The sequence below is a fragment of the Dasypus novemcinctus genome, chromosome 9 (assembly GCF_030445035.2).
Source record: "Dasypus novemcinctus isolate mDasNov1 chromosome 9, mDasNov1.1.hap2, whole genome shotgun sequence".
Taxonomy (NCBI): Eukaryota; Metazoa; Chordata; class Mammalia; order Cingulata; family Dasypodidae; genus Dasypus; species Dasypus novemcinctus.
Window position 1 is genome coordinate 78,208,215 of NC_080681.1, and position 22,338 is coordinate 78,230,552.

Below are 22,338 nucleotides of genomic sequence, written 5' to 3' on the forward strand. Positions count from 1 at the left end.
GAAGTGGATGTGGCTCAAGCAGTTAAACAACTGCCTGCCACATCAGTGGTCCTGGGTTCAGTTCCCATTTCCTCCTAAAGAAGACGAGCAAGACAGTGAGCTGACGTGACAGGCTGGCATAGCCAGTTGATGCAACAAGATGATGCAATAAGGAGACACAACAAGGAAACACAATGAGTGACACAACAAGCAGGTAGTAGAGGTGGCTCAAGTGATTGGGAATCTCCCTCCCACATGGAAGCTCCTGGGTTCAGTTTCTGGTGCCTCCTAAAGAGAAGACGAACACACAGTGAACAGACAGAGAACAGACAGTGAGTGCAAACTAGAGGGGGGATAAAGAAATAGAACAGATCTTTTAAAAGAAAAATCAATGGGATATAGCAAAGGCAGTGCTGAGAGGGAAATTTATAGTCCCCAGTGCTTACATTAAAAGAGAATAAAGAGTTAAAATCAAAGACTGAACTGCACACCTAGAGGAACTAGAAAAAGAACAGCCAATTAATCCCAAACCAAGTCAAAGGAAAGATAATAAAGATCAGAGAAGAAATAAATGAAATTGAGAACAAAGAAACAATAGAATCAACAAAACCAAAATTTGATTCTTTGAGAAGGCAACAAAATGGACAAACCCTAAGGTAGACTGACAAAGAAAAAAAGAGAATATGCAAATATATAAAATCAGAAATGAGAGGGGGCACATTACCACTAGCCCTGCAGAAATAAAAGGGATCATAAGGGGATATTGTAAACAACTGTATGCCAATAAACTAGACAATGTAGACAAAGTGGACAAAGTCCTAGAATCACACGTACAACCTACACTGACACTGAAGAAAAAGAAGACCTCAACAGACCAGTCAGGAGTAAAGAGATTGAAACAGTCATGAAAAACCTCCCAAGAGTAAAAAGCCAGGACCAGATGGCTTCACAGGAGGATTCTGTCAATAATTCAAGGATTATCTAATACCAGTCTTGCTCAAGCTCTTCCAAAACAATTGAACAGGAAGGAATGCTACCAAACTCATTCTATGAAGCCAACATCATCCTATGTGGCAGTTTGACATTATTTATGAATTCCAAAAAAAAAGAAAGATTATGTTGGTAAACTAATCCATTACTCTTTGATATCCTTTGATTGACTTAGATTCAGCTGACATGTCTTGATTAAATTACCTGTTAAAATTAAGGCTTTGATTCAACCACTTCAGTAGGGTATGACTAAGGGCTGAGTCTCCACCCTCTTGGTGTGCTGATGTAAATGAACACTCACTCAAGAAGACACAGAGAAGAGAGAACTTGGTCATTTTGGGCCTGTCATGTGACAGAAAGAGAAGGCTCAAACAGCTAAAGCTCCAGGAAGAGAGATAAGCCATTTGCCTGATACTTTGCAACTGAGGAGAACAGAGCAGCTGAGCAACAGAGAAGGTCCAAGAAACCAGGCAGAGATTGTCCACCATCTTGCTTCAACACATGGCAACTGACTTTGGTGAGAAAGCAGCCTTGAGTTGGACTCTTTAGAACCTTGTAACTGTAAACCTTTACACCAAATAAATACCCATTATGAAAGCTGACAGATTTCTGGTACTTTGCATCAGCACCCCTTTGGCTAACTAATATGAAATTTGGTATTGGGAGAGCGGTACAGTCTGATGTAATTACCTAAAATGTTGTAATGGTTTTATAAATGGGCAAGAGGTATTTTTTGGAGGAAATGTGAGATGCTTGATGGAAAAGGCCTAGACTGCTTTGAAAAGACTGTTGGTAGGAATATTGAGCCTAAAGTTATTTCCGATAAGGCCTTAGAAGGAAATGATAAAACTATTACTGGAAACTGGAGGAAAGGTGATCTGTGTTTTAAAATTGTGAAGAACTGGGAAGTAGACTTGGCCCAGTGGTTAGGGCGTCCGTCTACCACATGGGAGGTCTGCAGTTCAAACCCCGGGCCTCCTTGACCCGTGTGGAGCTGGCCCACGTGCGGTGCTGATGTGCGCAAGGAGTGCCGTGCCATGCAGGGGTGTCCCTGCACAGGGGAGCCCCATGCGCAAGGAGTGTGCCCTGTAAGGAGAGCTGCCCAGCGTGAAAGAAAGTTCAGCCTGCCCAGGAATGGTGCCGCACACATGGAGAGCTGACACAAGAAGATGATGCAACAAAAAGAAACACAGATTCCTGTGCTGCTGACAACAACAGAAGGGGACAAAGAACACGCAGCAAATGGACACAGAGAACAGACAACTGGGGTGGGGGGGAGAAGGGGAGAGAAATAAATAAATAAATCTTAAAAAAAAATTGTAGAGAACTTAGCAAGATTGACTCCAGATGTTATGTGGGAAAGCATTTGAAAATTAAGAACTTGGACATTTAGTCAAGGAGATTTCCAAATTAAATGTGGAAAATGCAGCCTGACTTCTCCTTGCAGCTTATAGCAAAATGCTAGATGAGACAGATAAGCTGAGAACTAAATTGTTGGGCAAAAAGACACCAAGAACTGATTCCAGAAATTCCAAGCCTCTGGAAATCAAGCCCCTAGATGATAGTGCCCTGTGGCAGTTTGGTATTGTTTATGAATTCCAAAAATAGATTTTGAATTGTGTTTGTAAACTGGTATGTTCCTCTGGGCATATTAGATTGTATTAAACTCAGAGGTTTCACTTATGCTTTATTAAATCAAGATTAGGGCTTTTATTTGACCACGTCATTAGGGTGTCTCAGTTTGAGTCCCTGCCTACAGTTAGCCTACAGCCGTGGGCTATATAAACAGATGCTCAATCAAAGAGAGGGAAGCAAAAACCCAGAGAAGTAGAACACAGAGGTAGATACACAGGAAGAGAAAGAGTGCTCCATAGATATGGAACCAGGAAGAGAGATGAGCCTGAGAGCCTACAGCTGACCTTGTGGAGAGAACAGAGCAGCTGAGCCCAGAAAGAAATGAGCTCTAGGGAGAGTGCGGGCCTAATGCCAGCTAGCCTTAAGAGGAAGGAGGAAGGCTGAACCCCTGCAGGCATCACCTACCATCTTGGTTCAACATGTAGCAACAGACTCTGGGTGAGAAAGTACTTCTTATGATACCTTGATTTAGACTCTTTAGGGCCTAGTAACTATAAGCTTCTACCCCAAATAAATACCCTTTATAAAAGCCAACAGAGTCCTAGTACTTTGCATCAGCACCTCTTTGACTGGCTAATACATGCCCCATTCAAGGAATTAACCAAACTTGAAACTTGTAAGCCAGGACTGAAAATGAATTATCCAGGAGAGACTTGTGGAAAGTGTTACTATCTGATGGTTTGGACCCCGACTTCCTGTCTGCAAAACCAACAAGCTTTTTGTAAGATCTGTATGAACAAAACCACTGTCAGCCTAGATAAAAGGGACCTGGCGGTGAGTGATAGAAAGGAAAATGCCTTTAAGGGGAAAGCCATGGAAGCTGATGGCTGGAATTAAGACATCTCCTTGGCCAAGAGAGGGACCTCACCCATGTGTACCCAGAGAGTGAGTTTGCCCTAGCATTTGAAAAAGGTGAATGCTCCAACCCATTGTTCGGGGAGAGTTTGACTGTCCCAGGCTACAGAGAGTAGAGTGCATTCTCCAGTAGTTGGGGAGAGTTAGTTTGTCAACCCACTTCTCTGAAGGGGGTGGGCCTATTCCCCATAGGCTGGGGAGAGTGAGGTTGCTACCCCATTGCTCTGAGATGGGCAGGCCTGTTCCCTATAGATTAGGAAAAGCTAGGTCGTCACTTCACTGTTCTGAGGAAGTTGGGTCTGTATGCCAGAGGTTCGGGAGAATGTTGCCACCACCTCACTGTGCTAAGGGGGTTGAGACTTTACTCCACAGACTGGGAAAATGTGGCCACCACTCCGGTGAGGTCTGGAGCCTAGTTGCTACTCAGATGCTTGATGAGAGTGGAACCAAGAAAATGGCCATTGGGCAAGCCTGTGGAAAGGGTGGGCCCCCATGAGGCTCTGAGGTGAATAAATCATCATCTTAAGAATGACTCTTTACTAGAAATCTAATGGAGTGTGCCCTGCAGGTTTTCAGAACTGTTGGGAAAAAGTGGCTCAAGTTTCCCCCCAAATTCTACTTATGGTAATGCAAATGTTTATCCTTTGTCTGTCCCTTTGTTTATTGGAAGCGGATAAATTGTTGTGTAAGTTTCACAGGTCTACAGCCAGAGGGGACTCTGCCCCAAGACAAACTGGTTGTGATGTGATTTTGTACTTAGAATTGCTACCGATAGGATTTAAGTTTTTTTTGAATATTGTAATGTCTTTTTGGGATTCAGAGGGTGGAGTGTGGCAGGTTGAGATTATTTATGAATCCCAAAAAAGAGAAAGATTATGTTTATAAATTAATCTATTCCTCTGGGTGTGATACCCTTTGAATGCATTAGATTCAGCTGACATGTCTTGATTAAATTACCTGTTAAGGTTAGGGGTTTGATTCAGCTACATCAGTCGGGCATGACTCAGGGCTGAGGTCCCACCCCTTTGGTGGGCTGATAGAAACAGACACTCAAGAAGACACATGAGACAAAAAAACAAAACAAAACAAACAAAAAAAGAAGACACATGGAAAAGCAGAGAACTTGATCATTTTGGTCCTACTATATGACTGAAAGGAGAAGGGTCAAACAGCTAAAGCCCCAGGAAGTTTACAGCTGAAGAGAACAGAGCAGCTAAGCAGCTGGGAAGGCGCAAGAGACCAGGCAGAGATCTCCCACCATCTTGCTTCAACACGTGGCAACTGAAACTGACTTTGGTGAGAAAGCAGCCTTGAGTTGAACTCTTTAGATTGTTTTAACTATAAGCTTTTACCCCAAATAAATACTCTTTATAAAAGCTGACAGATTTCTGGTACTTTGCATCAGCACCCCTTTGTCTGACTAATACACCCTAACACCAAAACCAGAAAAGATACAAGGAAAAATGAAAATTACAGACCAGTTTTCTAATGAATGTAGATGCAAAAATCCACAGCAAAATACTTACAGTCTAAATCCAAAAGCACGTTAAAAGAATTTTATACAATGATCATGTGGGTTTTACCCCAGGTATGCAAGAATGTCTCAACACAAAATCAGTTAGTGTGATAACTCACATTAGTAAATTGAAGAAGAAAAAATCACGATTCTTCAGTTGATGCAGAAAAGACATGTGACAAAATACAGCATCCTTTCTTCATAAAAACACTCAAAAACATAGGAATCAAATGAATTTTCTTAACATGGTAATGGAAAACCCACAGCTCACTTTGTACTCAACAATGAAGTACTGAATGCTTTGCTGCTGAGATCAGGTCCAAGACAAGGATGCCCACTGTCACTACTGTTATTCAATATTGTGCTAGCAGTTCTAGCTAGAGCAACTAAGCAAGGAAAAGAAATAAAAGACACCCAAATAAGAAAGAAAGAAGTAAAACTTTTGCTATTTCTGGATAATATGATCCTATACGTACAAAATCCCAAAAATCCACAACTATGCTCCTAGAACTAATAGACAAATTCAGAAAAGTAGTGGGATACAATATTAATACACAAAAATCAGTAGCATTTCTATACATTACTGATGAACAATTTGAGGAGGAAGTCAGGAAAAAAAATTCCATTTATAAAAGCAGCTAAAAGAATCAAAATCTAAGGATAAACTTGACTGAGGACATAAAGGACCTGTATTCAGAAAAACGACAAAACATTGCTACAACAAACCAAAAACGTCCTAAATAAATGGAAGGACATTCCACGTTCATGGATTGGGAGACAAAATATGATTAAGTTGTCACTTCTACCCAAACTAATTTACATAGTTAATCCCTATAAAAATCCCAACCTTTTTTTTTTTTTTTACAGAAATGGAAAAGCTAATTATCAAATTTATTTGGAAGGGTAAGGGGCCCCAAATAACCAAAAATGTCTTAAAAGGAAGAATGAAGTTGGAGGACTCTTAGTTCCTGAATTTAAAGTATATTACTTAGCCACAGTGGTAAAAAACAGCATGGTACTGGCATAAAGATAGCTGTATTGACCAACGGAACCAAATTTTAAGAACTCAGAAATAAACCCTCACATCTATGGTCAGGTGATTTTTTACAAGGCTGCCATACTCACCCAGCTGGGTCAGAACAGTTTATCTAACAAATGGTTCTGGGAGAACTGAATATACACATCCAAAAAAAAAGAAAGAAGCCCCCTATCTCACACCTTATACAAAAATTATCTCAAGTGGGTCAGAACCTAAATATAAAAGCAATAACCATAAAACTCCTAGAAGAAAAGTAGGGAAACATTTTCAATATCTTGTGGTAGGAGGTGCTTTCTTAAACTTTACCCTCAAGTCATGAGCAATGAAATAAAAAATGGATAAATGTCCTCAAAATTAGACACTTTTGTTCTTCAAAAGACTTAACCAGGGAAGCAGACTTGGTCCAGTGGTTAGGGTGTCTGTCTACCACATGGAAGGTCTGCAGTTCAAACCCCAGGCCTCCTTGACCCGTGTGGAACTGGCCCACACGCAGTGCTGATGTGCACAAGGAGTGCCGTGACACACAGGGGTGTCCCTGCGTAGGGGAGCCCCACGTGCAAGGAGTGCGCCCCGTAAGGAGAACCACCCAGTGCAAAAGAAAGTTCAGCCTGCCCAGGAATGGCACCGCACACACGGAGAGCTGACACTACAAGGTGATGCAACAGAAAGAAACACAGATTCCCGTACCACTGACAACAACAGATGTGGACAAAGAACACACAGCAAATAGACACAGAAAATAGACAACTGAGGTGGGTGGGGGGGAGAAATAAATAAATAAATCTTTAAAAAAAATAAAAGACTTCACCAAGAGGGAAGCGGATGTAGCCCAACCGATTGGGCTCCCATCTACCATATGGGAGGCCCTGGGTTCACTTCCAAGGGCCTCCTTGTGAAGGCAAGCTGGCCCGTGCCTGTGGAGAGCTGACAGCCCATGCCTGCAGAGAGCTGACCGCCCCGCGCCTGCAGAGAGCTGATGGCCCGCATACACAGAGAGCTGGTGCAGCAAAATGACACAACAAAGGGAGACAAGCAGAAGAGACAAGCAGAAGAATGCACAGCGAATGGACACAGAGCAGACAGCAAGTAAGCTGCAAGGGGGGGATAAATAAATAAATCTTTAGGGAAAAAAAAGAACTTCATCAAGATGGTAAAAGGGCAGCCTACTTAATAGGAGAAAATCCTTGGAAACCACATATCCAGTAAGGATTTGATATCCGTGTTATATAAAGAGATTGTACAACTCAACAATAAAAAGACAACCCAATTAAAAAATAGGCATAAGATTTGAATAGAGAGTTTTCCCAAGAGGAAATACAAGTAGCTAAAACATCACTATGTATTAGGGAAATCCAGATCAAAACTGTAATGAGATACCATTTCATACCTTAGGAAATGGCCATTATTAAAAACAAACAGTAACAACAGCAACAAAAAACAGAAAGTTATAAATGCTAGAAAGGATGTGGAGAAATAGGAACACTCATTCACTGATGGGAATACAGAATGGTGCATTCTCTGTGGAAGACAGTTTGGCAGTGCCTCAAGAAGTTGAATATAGAACCGACATGTGATCCAGCAATCCCATTATTATGAATATATTCTAAAGAACTGAAAGCAAGGATGCCAACTGATATTAGTACAACAATATTCATAACAGCATTATTCACAATTGTTAAAATATGGAAACAGCCCAAATGTCTATCAACCAATGAATGGATAAACAAAAAGCAGTATATATGTACAATGAAATGTTATTCACCAGTAAAAAGAAATGAAATAGGGATGCATATGACAACATGGATGAACCTTGTTGAATTATGTTGAATGAAATAAACCAGACACAAAAGGACAAGTATTGTATTGTCTCACTAATATGAACTAAATATGATGAATAAACTCATGGAGATGAAGTCGAGAGTACGTTATTAGGAGGTAGAATGTGGGTAGAGAATGGGAACTGATGCTTAATGTAGGTAGAATTTTTAATTAAGTTTGTTGGAAAGTGTGGAAATGAATAGTGTTGATGGTAATATTATAGTGAGTATAACTAACACTGCTGATTTATAAATGTGATTGTGGCTGAAAGCAGTAGTCTGGATGTAAATGTCAATTTAAAGGAAGCTTGAAAATAATCTGGAGAATGTATAATGTAGAGATTTGGTGGTAAATGAAGACTGTGGTTTATAGTATAAATTTAAGAATGTTAAGGAAGAATATGGTGATCCACAGGAAAATTACAACTAATTAACAGTAATATTGTAATCTATTTGCCTCAATGGCCAAGAAAATATATCAATTCTATGGAACAACAATTGGGGCGTATAAGGGGGTATTGGATTTTTTCTTTTGGAATAATAAAACATTCTAAAATTGACTGAGGTAATGACAGCACAACTCTGATGAAAATGAGAGCCACTGAGCATACATATTGAATGAATTGTACAAAGCATAGGACTGTGTAACACAGTAGATCCTGTGGTGAAAGATGGACTGTGTTTGACGGAACATGCTCTCATGAATTATAACAAATATATAATACTAATACAGAGTTTCAATAATTGGGTTAGGGAAAAATATACTAAACATAGGATATGGGCTATAGTTTGTAATATTTTGATGATGCTCTTTCATAATTTGTAACAAATGTTTTACAACAATGCAAGGTGTTGGTGGTGGGTTGACATATGGGAGCCCTGCATAATGATATGCATATTTGTTTTTTAACTTCACAACTTCTGTTCTACACTTAATTATTTATGTATGTTCATATATGAATTATATACTTCAATAAATTGTTTTTAAAATAAAAAAAAAAAAGACTCAAATGAACACAATGACAAATAGATGTTCACTATAGGAAATGGAAAAGGAAGTTGTACAGGTTGAAGCAGGGACATGCTACTTGTAAATTCAAAATCCACAGGAAGAAATTAAGAGCACCAGATATTATAAGTATATAGGTAAATGTAAAAAAAACTATCATTTTCTTCTTCTCAACATTTGTTGAAAGACAAATGACCATTTAATGGGCAGTAAACCCATATTACATTGTGGGGTTATTACATAGATAAAATATATGACAACAATGGCACGAAAGTGGAATTAAATTAAGTATGTATATAAAAATTGATTATTAATAGATTCTTATATTGTAGAATAGACAGTAACCATATACACATACACACACACACACAGGTATTGTTAAAAAGCCAGTAAGGGAAGTGGTCTTGGCCAGTGGTTAGGGCATCTGTCTACCACATGGGAGGTCCACGGTTCAAACCCCGGGCCTCCTTGACCCGTGTGGAGCTGGCCCATGTGCAGTACTGATGTGCTCAAGGAGTGCTGTGCCACACAGGAGTGTCCCCACAAAGGGGAGGCCCACGCGCAAGGAGTGTGCCCCGTAAGGAGAGCCACCCAGCACAACAGAAAGTTCAGGCTGCCCAGGAATGGCACCACACACACGGAGAGCTGACACAACAAGATGACTCAACAAAAAGAAATACAGATTCCTGTGCTGCCAACAACAACAGAAGCAGACAAAGAAAAACATGCAGCCAATAGACACAGAGAACAGACAACTGGGGGCGGGGGGAGAGGAGAGGAATAAATAAATAAATCTTAAAAAAAAAAAAGCCAATAAAGGGGAGCAGGTGTAGCTCAGAGGTTGAGTGCCTACTTCCCATGAATGGGTTCAGAGTTCAGTCCCTAGTAAAAATGAAACAAAACAAAACACACAAAAAAAGCCAATAGAGGAATTAAATGGAATTTTAAAAGATTTAGTTTAACTTAAAAGTAGATGGAAAAGGAGAAATGGATTAAGAAAAAATGTAGATGGGGGACAGATGGAAAATTAATAGTGAGATGGTAGACCTATATTCAACCATATCAGTAATTATATTAAATGTATATGAACTAAACACTCCAGTTATTGATAGAGACTGTAAGTTTGGATAAATAGAAATACCCAAGCATTTTAATGTATATGAGAGATGTACTTTAAGTGTAAAGACACAAATGGGTTGAAAATGATGAAAACGGATGCTCTTTGGAAACATAAGAAAGCATAAAGAAGTGGGTGTGGCCAAATTCATATTAGACAAAGTAGAATATAAAGTAATCCACATTACCAGACATAAAGAGAATATTGTATAATGCTAAAGGATCAATTCATCAGAAAGAGATAATCCTAAATGTATATGGACCTAATAACTTAACTTCAAAATAAGGCAAAAACTGACAGATATAAGGGAGAAATAGACAAATTCACAATCCTGTTTGGAGATTTTAACACTCTTCTCTCAGAAATGATAGAACAACTGGACAAAAAAAATTATGTACAGATATAGATGGTCTGAATGATATCATCGGTCATCTTGACCAAATTGGCATTTATGGAACACCGTAGTCAACAATGACACAGACATTGAACATTCACTGATATTTGTTGGACCATAATGAAAGTCTCAATAGATTTCAAAAGATTGAAATCTTATAGAATATGTCTTGACCACTGTGGAATTAAATTATAAATAAATAACAAAAAGATATCTGGAAAATCACCCAAAATTTAGATATTAAATATTATAGTTCTAAATAACTAATAGGTCAGATAACAAATTACAGGGAAATTAGAAAATGTTTCTATCTGAATGATAATTAAAATGCAGTATAGCCACATTTGTGGAATACAGTGCTTTGAAGGAAATTTGTAGTATAAATAGAAAGAATGATTTTAAATTCATAATCTAATTTTTTGCTGTGGTGACATATATACAACATAGATTTTCCAATTTTAACCACTTTATAGTATACAATTTAATGTTATTAATTATATTGACAATGTTGTGCTACCATCACCACCATCCATTGCTAAAACTTTTTTATCACCCCAAATAGAAACTCTGAACCCATTAAATATTAATTCCCTATTTCTCCTTTTATTTCCCCTGGTAACCTGTTAACTACTTTCTGTCCCTATGAATTTGCATATGCTAAATATTTCATATAATTGAAATCATGCGATGTCTGTCCTTTTTGTATCTGGCTTATTTCACTCCATATGATGTCTTCAAGTTTCATCCATATTGTAGCATGTTTCAGAACTTTATTCCATTTTATGACTTGAAAATATTCCATTGTATGTTGTAGTGGTTTAGAGCTGTATGTACCCCAGAAAAACATGTTCTTAAACTTTAATCCATTCCTGTGGGTGTGAACCCATTGTATGTAGTTAAGATATGGCTCACCCCAATCAGGATGGGTCTTAATCCTATTACTGGAGTTCTTTATAAGCAGAATGAAACTCAGACGGATGGGGAGAAAACCAATGGAAGCAAGAAGATGATGGTAAATAAAACCCAGAAAAGAAGGGAGAGCTCAGGATAGGCCACCATGTGCATTGCCATATGATCAAGGAACCCAGGACCAAGCATCAGTGGCAGGCAGCCCCAGAATGCCACAGATTTCAAGGAGAAAACATCACTTTCATGATGCCCTCATTGGACTTTTTCCAGCATCAAAATAAATGAGCTAATAAATTCCCATTGTTTAAGCTGACCCACCACATGGTATTTGCTTGAGCAACCAAGGAAATTAAAACAGATTTTGGTACCAGGAAAGTGGGGTGCTGCTATTACAAATATCAAAAAAATGTGGAAATGGCTTTGGAATTGAATAATGAGTACAGATTGAAAGAACTGTGAGGTGCTTGATTGAAAAGGTCTGGATTGCTTTGAAGAGACATTTGGTAGAAATATGGATGCTAAAAGTACTTATAATGAGGCCTTAGACATAAATGATGAATGTATTACTGGAAATAGGAGGAAAGGTGATCCTTTATTTGAAACAAGAGGAAAAGCAATCCATGTTTTTAAAGTGGCAGAGAACTTGGTGAAATCGAGTTCTGATGTCACATGAATGGCAGAACTTGAAAGTGATGAGCTTTGATATTTAGCTGAGATTTCCAAACCAAGTGTTGAAGATGCAGATAGTTTCTCCTTGTAGCTTATAGTGAAATGTGAGCGGAAAGGAATAAGCTGAGAAATGAACTCCTGGAAATAAAGAAACTGTAAATTGATGGTGTGGAAAATTCTGAGCCTATCTAGATATTGTGCTCTGAGACTAGGACCAGGAGCAGATCTGTCAGGCACCTCCTAGAGCTTCCAGAAAGCGAGTCCCCAGAGAATAGTGCTCCATGTGAGGATTTAACTAAACATGGAATCAGTTAGCCATTTCATGGGAAGTAAGGATTGAAAATGCTGTTAACCAGGAAGGATCAATGGAAAGTCCTTTTGTTTGATGTTCTGGACCCCTGTGAACTCTGTAAAAAGCCAACAAGTTTTTTGTGTGAAATTTGTTTGAGTGGAATCACTGCCAGCCTGAGGACTGAAAGGAACAGAAAAGGGAATGAATTGAAAGAATGACTTCAAGGGCAGAGCTATTTAAGCCGAGGTCTGGACCAAGTATTTGGGATGGGCAGGTCCTGCCCCTGTGCTTGGAGGGGGCAGGCCTTCCACCCTGTTGTTCAGGAAGAGTGCTGCTACCCCTGTGTTTACAGATGATGGGGTTCCCAGCACCATTTGTCAAAGAGACTATTCTTTCCCCTTTGAGTGGATTTGGCACCCTTCTCAAAAATCAATTAGCCATAGATATGTGGATTTGTCTCTGTTCCATTGGTCTCTTTCTTTGTCCTTGTGCTGGTACCATATTGCTTTTTTTTTTTTTAAGATTTATTTTTATTTTTTATTTATTTTTCTCCCTTTCCCCCTGGCCCCCAGTTGTCTGCTCTCTGTGTCCATTCACTGTGTGTTCTTCTGTGTTCGCTTCTATTCTTGTCAGCAGCGCTGGGAATCTGCATCTTGTTTGGTTGCGTCATCTTCATGCATCAGCTCTCCATGTGTGCAGCACCACTCCTGGGCAGGCTGCATTTTTTTCACGTGGGGCAGCTCTCCTTACAGGGCACAGTCCTTGTGCATGGGGCACCCCTACGTGGAGGACACCCCTGCATGGCACTCCTTGTGCACATCAGCACTGCATGTGGGCCAGCTCACCACATGGGTCAGGAGGCCCTGGGTTTAAACCCTGGACCTCCCATGCTCTATCAGTTGAATCAAACCCAGTTCCCCCATATTGCTTTTGATACTGTGGCTTTGTAATAAGTTTTGAAACCAGGAAATGTAAGTCCTCCAACTTTGTTCTTTTGTGGTTTTTTCCAAGATGGTTTTGACTATTTGGGGCCCCTTACCTTCTTTATGTATTTGATGATTGGCATTTCCATTTCTGCAAAGGTGCAAACGACTGTTGGGATTTTGATTGGGATTGCTTTGAATCATCGCTTTACGTAGTACTAATGTCTTAATGATATTAAGTCTTTCCATCTGTGAACATGGAAAATCTTTCCAGTTATTTATGTCTCTTTTAATTTCTTTCAGCAATGTGTTGGCACTTTCTGTGTTAAGTCCCTAAGATCCTTGGTTGAATTTATTTCTGATATTTTATTCTTTTAATTTCTATTGTGAATATTATTATTTTCTTCATTTCCTATTTGGGCTGTCCATTCCTGGGATGTGGAAACATCACTGATTTTTGCATGTTGATCTTTTTTCTTTTAAGATTTATTTATTTTTATTTATTTCTCTCCCCTTCCCTCCCCTCCCTCCCCCCCAGTTGTTTGCTCTCTGTGTCCAGTCACTTAATGTTCTGTATCCGCCTGTGTTCTTGTCAGCAGCACCGGGAATCTGTGTCTCTTTTTGTTGTGTCATTTTGCTGCATCAGCTCTCCGTGTGTACGGTGCCACTCCTGGGCAGGCTGCACTTTTTTCACGTGGGGCGGCTCTCCATATGGGGCACATTCCTTGTGCATGAGGCTCCCCTATGTGGGGGACACCCCTGCATCCTTGCGCTCATCAGTACTGTACCACATGGGTCAGGACACCCTGGGTTTGAACCCTGGGCCTCCCATGTGGTAGGCGGATGCTCTATCAGTTGAACCAAATCCACTTTCCTGCATGTTGATCTTGTACCTTGCCACTTTGCTGAATTCATTCATTAGCTCTAGCAGCTTTTTTGTAGATTCTTTGGTGTTTTCTATATGTAGAATTATGTCACCTGATAATAGGGATGGTTTTACTTCTTCCTTTCCAATTTGGGTGACTTTTATTTCTTTTTCTTGCCTAATTGCTTTTACTTCCACCGCAAAGTTGAATAGTAGTGGTGGCAGTGGGCATCCTTGTCTTGTTCATGATCTTTTAGGGAAAAAGTAGTCTTTCACTATTGAGTATGATGTTAGCTATAGGCTTTTCATATATGTCTTTTATCATGTTGAGGAAGGTCCCTTCTACTCCTAGTTTTCTAAATGTGTGTGTGTGCGGGTGTGTGTGTTTGCTTGTTTGACAAACTGGACTTTGACAAATGCCTTTTCTGCATTGAGATGATCATGTGGGTTTTCCCTTCTTCGTTCTATTAATGTGATATATGATTGATTTTCTTATGTTGAACTACCCATTCATTCCTGGGATAAATCCCACTTGGTCATGGCGTATAATCCTTTTAATATGCTATTGGATTAAGTTTTCTGTTATTTTTCCTGAGGATTTTTGTATCTGTATTAATTAAGAGATATTGGTTCAAACTTTTTTCCCCTGTGATATCTGGCTCTGGTATTAGAATGATGATGGCCTCATAGGATAAGTTAGGAAATATTTTAATTTTTTAATTTGGGGGGAGTATTTGAACAAGATTGGTGTTAATTCTTCCTTCAATGTTTGGTAAAATTCAACAGTGAAACCAACTACTCCTAGACTTTTCTTTATTGGGAGGTTTTTGCATAATCTAAATTTCCACTTTTAGAAGCTAGAACAAGAAGAGCAAAATAAACTAATGAAAGAAGAAGAAAATAAGTAATAAAGGCATAAGCAAAAATCTGTGAAATAGAAAAATTTACAATTATTAGAGAAAATGAATAAGACCAAAAGTTGATTATTTAAAATGATTAATGACAGTATTAAGCATCTAAAAAGACTGACTAAAAAGAATAAATAAAGAAAATTCACATCATCTGCATTTTAGGTGAGTCTCTTGCAGGTAACATAATAGATGGCTAACATATTTTTAATTCTATCAGTCTATGTCTTTTGATTTTGACATTCAAGCCATTAACTTTCAATGTTATTATTGTAAAGGCATTACTTCATTTTGTCCTTTGGTTTTCTTTTGTCATATCATACTATTGTCTGTCTTTTTACCCTTTAATTTACCCTTCTTAATAATCTTCATTTCTATACTCTTCTCCAAGTCTCTAACCCTTGTTTTCCCCCTTCAAGCTGTAGCACTCTTTTTAGTGTCTTGTAATTCTGGTCTTTTGGTAACATATTTTATTAGTTTTTTGCCTTTGAAGACTTTGAACTCACCCTCATTCTTGAAGGACAGTTTTGCCAGATACAGAATTCTTGGATGGAAGTTTTTCTCTTTCAGTACCTTAAATACATCACACTGCTTTCTTTTCACCTCCATGGTTTCTGGTGAGAGGTGAGCTCTTAATCATATTGAATTTCCCCTGTATGTGATGCTTTGGTTTTCTCTTTCAGAATCCACTCTTTATTTCTGATATTTGTTGTTCTGAATAATAGGTGTCTTAGGAAATGTCTGTTTGGAGTTATTCTGTTTGGGGTGTGCTGTCCTTCTTGGATATTCATATTTATGTCCCTCATAAGGGTTGGGAAGTTTTCGGTCATTATTTCCTCAAAAGTTCTTTCTGCCCCTTTTCTATTCTCTTCTCCTTCTGGGATACCAATAATGTGAATGTTTGTGCGTTTCGTGTTGTCATTCAATTCCCTGATACCCTGCCCCATATTTTTCCATTCTCTTCTCTTTGTGTTCTCCTGTCTTTTCCAGTTCAGATGTTCTGTCTTTGAGATCACTAATTCTGTCTTTAAGCAGTTCAAATCTGTTCCTGTGTTCCTCTAATGTATTTTTAGTTTCGTCTATCATGTTTCACTCCCAAAAAATCTGTTACTTTTCTTTGCAGGCTTTCAAATTGTTCTTTATGATCCCAGTGTCTTCTACTTTTTTTTTTCTCTTTTAAATGTTACATTAAAAAAATATGAGGTACCCATATACCCCCCACCCCCCTCACCCCACTTCTCCCACATCAGCAACCTCCTTCATCATTATGGGACATCCACTGCATTTGGTAAATAGATTTTGGAGCGTGGCAATGGTTTACACTGTAGTTTACACTTCCCCCAGTCTACCCAGTGGGCCATGGCAGGATCTGTGCCTGCAATACCACCCAGGACAACTCCAAGTCCTGAAAATGCCCCCACATCATATCTCTTCTTCCCTCTCTCTACCTTCAGCAGCTACTGTGGCCACTTTCTCCACATCAATGCTACAATTTCTTCCATTACTAATCACAATAGTTCCATAGTAGAATATCAGTAAGTCCACTCTAATCCATACTCTATTCCTCCATCGTGTGAACCCTGGGATGGTTATGTCCACTCCACCTCTATATCAAGAGGGGGCTTAGATTCCACATGGATGATGGATGCAATTCTCCTGCTTGCAGTTGTAGGCACTTTTGACTCCCTGTTGTGGTGGTTGACCTTCTTCACCTCCCTGTTAGCTGGCCAGGGTAAATCCAATAATCCAGAGGGTAGGAGTTGCAAGTCTGCTGAGGCTCAGGGCCTGGCTGTCACATGGACAGTCCAGAGATTCAGGTCTCCTGAGTATACACCAACCCCAGCACCAATCACAGGTCTGGTAAAAGTAACAGAAGAGGCATGTGTAGAAAGGTCTTCTTAATATCCTTTACCTCTTCAGTCATATTTTCTTTCAATTCTTTGAATTGATTTAGGAGACTTGTATGATTATCATTGATTAATTGTCTTAAATCTTGTATTTCTTCAGAATATTTGGTTTATTCCTTTGGCTGGGTCATCTCTTCCTTTTTCCTACTATGGTGTGTAACTTTTTGCTGATGTCTAGGGATCTGAATATGCTGGTGACTACTCTGATGGCCAATTTCTCTCTCTTACCTATTGTGTTGTGTTTTGTTTTGTTTTTTCAAAGCTCTTCTTTGATATTTGGCTCGATTTATTTAAGTCTTGAAAATTGCCCAGGTTAAGTTATCAAAATCATGCCAGGGACTCACTAATGGGACACAGATTTTCTCCCAGGGGCTAGGGTACAGAGAGACCCAAAAGCAGTTTTTGTCTGTGCAGTTTCCAGACCAGCCAGCAGATGTTGCTCTTTGGCACACCTTTCCAAGAAGGTGTTTCAGTCTCTGCTCTCTGTTTTGGTTTGACCAGATCCAAGATTCAAAATGGGCTCTGCAGGCCAAATTCATTGAAGAGAAGCCCCCCAACTCCCCTCCCTTTTTCCTTGTAACAGGTGACAGGGAGGAAGATGTCTGTTCCCCTGTCAGTTGGCTGCAGTGAGCCAGGGGTTTTACCTCAGCTTAATATCTTGGGGGTGGGACAGGGGAGACTCTCTCACAGCCAGAGGGGTTTGGTAACTCACATTTTTAATTTTGGGTTCTTTGTATCTCTGTCCTCAACTTCCTGGGAGTTGTAAAGCACTGTCCTGGTCTACTGACCCCAGAAGTACATCCCTTGGATAGCTTTTGGCTCTTTCTCTGTTATTTTTTGTGAGAGAGTTGAGCCCTGCCTACTCCAATGCCATCTTCCTAAAACCTCACAACTATTTTTCATAGTCAAATATTGAAAGCAATCCAAATATCCATCAACAAGAGAATGAATAAACAAACTGTGGCCCAGTTATATAGTCATCCAGCAATAGAAAAATGACTTACTGATACAAGAAAGCAACATAGATGAATCTTTAAAAATTCAGTGAAAGAAGCATACACAAATGAATACATACTAAATTTTTCTATTTGAAGTTCGAGGGCAGACAAAACTAATCTATGATGGTAGGAATCAGAGTAGTGTTTGTCTAAGGAAGAGATTGTCTGAAAATGAAGACAAGGGAAAGTTCTTGGGTGATGGAAGTGTTCCAAATCTTGACTGGAATATTGGATAACATGGGGTGTTGGTTACATTTACATGAGTGTATACATTTATCAAAACTCATTGAACTGTATCCTTAAGGTAACTTTTTCTATGGGTGAATTATACATCCAAAAAGGTACAGAAAATAGCTGTTAAAATAGAAAAGATTCCAAATGCAATGAAGGTCTCATGATGATGGAGGAGGTTGTTGTTATGGGGGGAGGAGTCGGGTGAGGGGGGTAGGGGGTTTATGGGGACCTCATATTTTTTGAATGTAACATTAAAAAAATAAAGACAAATAGAAAAGATTATATCTGTAGTCAATACTATATATACTATATATATATCGCTAGGACATAAAACTGAATGCTTTTGTAACTTTTTTTCAACAAGCATTATGCATCTGCTATGGGTCCATCATTGTGCTAGTTGCTCTAGATATAAATGTGAGTAAGAGAGGGTAAATGAACATTTGGTATTGGATGGTAGTGATGGTAGTATACCATTGTGAATGTAATCAACAGTATTGAATTATATATATGGATGTTTCAAGAATAAAAAAAATTTTTTTACAGGGCTGTACAACAGAAGCAATGAACCCTAATGTAAAGCATGGACTATAGTTAATAGTATAATTATAAGAATGTCCTTTCATCAATTTGTAACAAATTTACCACACTAATGCAAGGTGTTAATAGGGTGATATATGTATTTTATACATGGCTTTTCTATAAAATTCTCTAAAAAATTGTTTTATGAAAAAAAAATAAGTAAGAGAAAGTGTCTGGACTCCAAAGGTACAGTTTGTAGCTGCAGGAGCCATAAGGACATAAGAGATAATTGCCACTTTTGGAATAGCTGCTGAGTGTGAGGCAAGGGCAAAAGAGGGAGGAGGTATCTGATTTGTTGGAATTGGAGAGGTGGAACCAAAAAGCGAATAAACTTTTGCATTTCAGGTCAAGAGAACATGAACCAAGGCACAGAAACATGAGCCTGTATGACATGTTTGCAGAATTTTAAGTGACCCAATGTGATTACAGTGATGGGAGATGATATATTTTAATGATGGGACCGGTTTGTGCAGGCTTATAAATGCCATACTAAGGAGTTTAGATTTATAGGCAATGAGGGGCCACTAAAGGCTTTTAAACAGGAGTGACATCAATTCTTTGTTTCTATGTTTTAGAAAAAATTTCTGGTAGTATCAGAGAAGAATTATTAAAGTTGGGGAGAAATTACAAGCAGAATGAACAGTTAGAAAGGTGTTGCAAATATCCAGTGGTCATTTATTTTAAAACAATACTTACTTATTGGAAATTTATTAGTAAACATTTTTATTTGGTTATCACTTTCTCTTTTTCTTTAAAATTAACAATAGGAATCCAGAAACATTTTGGACCACCACAGGAATGTTTCCTCAGGAGTTCATTCTTTGTTTTCACAAACATGTAAGGATTGAGAAACTTGTAATTCAAAGTTACTTTGGTAAGCAAACCATACATTAATTTTCACAATCCTTTAATTTTCCATATACAGAGAACATGTAGGTAAACTAGTGTGAAAAAAACAATAGTTTTTCTTTGCAGCGTAAGCCCCTGTTTTATTGCCGGAGTGAAGGGAGTGGGGAGTGTGGGGTAAAAACCGTAAGCTTATTTAGCCTCTCTGAAACTGCAAATTGGAAACCCTTCCAAAGTACATAATAATTTCCATACAGTTTGCTATGTAAAAATCTTTGGCCAACGGTGCTATTATGAATATGACAAGCCAGGTTGCCAGAAAACTTTATTCCAGATTCATTTGGTCTGGGATTCTTTATCAAGAAATTGCTAAAAATCTGATAACCCTGATTATTCATGTTGGATAGTTTTGATTTTTCTCTTACTATTGGCATTTTTCTGAGGAACTTAGGAGGAGTATCTGCCATTAGAATATCATTCTAATCTTGTCTTATGTTTATTTAATGATAGAGTATATCAGATGAAATCCTGGCAGGAAACAACATACATCCCAGATGGTTCAAATAAAGAAACTTTAATGGTGGGACTAATTATAAAATTATAGCCTAGGTTAAGGGAACAAACGAGATGGTGAGGCACCCAGAAACTGCCTCAGCAGGAAACTGTTATCTCCTCTGGGACAAGGGAAGAAAATAGTGAGAGCTGGAGCCTGTGGAATAGTGCCTGTGATCATGAAGGGCACAACCACTGTCAGAGACACGGCTCTGAAGCAGGGAAGGAGTGGAGAAAAAATAGCCTGATCTCATTTTCCACTGCCCTGTGGTTCCCCCCAGTGCCTCTCATTGGCCAAATCCAACCAGAAGGCAGCAGACAAGTGAGTCCAGGTGTTGTAGTCCACAGGAGTTAGTCTCAGAGAACAGGACAGAGATGGTGGAAGGTGGGGATGGATCTGGTGGCAATGGGGAAAACTATTGCAGAAGGAAGAAGGCTGCATCTCTCTTCTGTCGTTAATTGTAGAGGCTTTGTAGTCAAACAGGCCTAAATCATTGAACATGTTGTCTGACTTTTCTAAGCCTGCTTCCTCATCAATAAATTAATTAATAATACCTCTCTCATAAAATTGTTTTCTTTCTTTCTTTTTTTTTTAGGAGGCACCAGGAACTGAACCTGGAACCTCCTATGTGGAAGGGAGGTGCCCAATGGCTTGAGCCACCTCCACTCCCAAGATTGTTTTCAATAGTGAATGAATAAATATGTCTTGACACACAGTAGTTTCTCTAGAAAGGCTTAAAACCAAGAATCACCAATATTACTATTTTTATTACCTATATACCAAAAAATCTGGGTGATAGCAAGTTCAAAAAAACTATGATTAGCTCTAAATTGTATAGTTGCAAACATTTCTAAGACTGTGGTTCCACAAGACTGCATTTTACCATGGGGACTTTTGGAAAAGCACAGGGTAAGTGAGTAATTTCCAGAACACAGTGTTCCTGACTCTAGTACTCTGCAGTCTCACCAGTACATAACAGTCTCAGGCAGAGGGAAAAAGGAATACAGGGACAGCAACATTGAATCAAGTAGATAATTAACAGCTTATTCCTTTTGTTTATTTACAATATCAGTGCAGACCTTGAGGATTGAAAAAAGCACATCTAAAGAGCCAGTTGATTTTGAGCAATGGATTGAAAGAGGTATGTGTTTGTTTTATCAGCATTGTTCTGAGAATGAGGGAATAGAGATTTTTTTTTTAAGGAAGTGCCAAGGATTGAACCTGGGACCTCATACATGGGAAGAAGGCACTAAACCACTGAGGTACACCTGCTCCTAGAAGAGAGAATTTGTCTTTTGACTCTGTATTTCCAGATGACTTAAATGATAGTTGTGACAGACATCTTTACGACCTAGAAAAACCCTGTTTGAATACACGATTGTTCCTTTACTTAATTTTTCTGAATCCTCATCTGAAAAGTGAGGATGATATCTACCAGTTAAAAATTTTGTAAACATAGCATCTGGCATACGGTAGACAAAAAATAATTTCTCCTCTTCTTTTCCTTCCTAATTGCTACTTAAATATCATAAGTAGAATTGATAGCTTCCAGTGAAGCACAGCACATTTACTTCATGTGTTTATCTCCTTTCCCTCCCCAAATATCATGAAAATAATAGTAAAGGAATAAAAAGAACCAAAACCTACAAGGACAGCACACAAACAACTAGAAGACTAAAGCTAATATGAGGTATCAATATATGTTAAGGAAGAAGGAAAGCAGATGGATAAGTAACAACTTCTGTAGCTGAATGGATTAGGTTATAACCTAAGTGCCTGCCAGGGAGAATATCAATGAGAAGTAAGCCAGTTTACCCCCTATAGACCCCAGAGAAGCCTAGAACTGGAAGGCAGTGAGTACCACGAAAAGTGTGAATGAGACCTGGGGCAGAAAACAAGGGTGATTAGTTGAACATCTATATATAGAGAGTAGTTGGACTCTGGGTACCTTCCCCTACTTCACAAAGCTAGGTGACTGCTCCTTCCTCCCACAAACACCTACCTCCATCCTCAGGAGAGGACTAGAAACATTGGATGTTGAGGCTGAGAACTCAAGGAGACCAGGCAGAGTAAAGAGAGTGAGTAAGACATAGGGTTGGGAACAGATTTAAATGAAACCTTACTTATTAAATAGTGTGAACTCTGATCTCCTTCCTGCACTCTGCTATTAATGACATGGTCAAGAGTATACCCCTAGCCAGGTGATTGGAGGCTGCATCTTTGGAGAAACTGAATGCTCCAGAAGAAGAGATCTATGGGTCCTAACAAAGGCTGGTTTACTCCTGGCCGCCATACTGAAGT

At 39.0% G+C, this 22,338-nt stretch overlaps 1 protein-coding gene across 7 annotated transcripts in view; it reads left to right on the forward strand.

The window, feature by feature from the left end:
- IFT25 (intraflagellar transport 25) overlaps window positions 1-22,338 on the forward strand; it is a 124,856-nt gene that overhangs the window by 33,326 nt on the left and 69,192 nt on the right. For all 7 annotated transcript variants that reach the window (XM_004448861.5, XM_004448860.5, XM_004448862.5 and 4 more), the window contains exons 3-4: window positions 19,406-19,512; window positions 21,110-21,178. In XM_004448861.5, coding sequence (XP_004448918.2) covers window positions 19,406-19,512; window positions 21,110-21,178 — 176 coding nt within the window. The remainder of the gene's footprint in view (window positions 1-19,405; window positions 19,513-21,109; window positions 21,179-22,338) is intronic.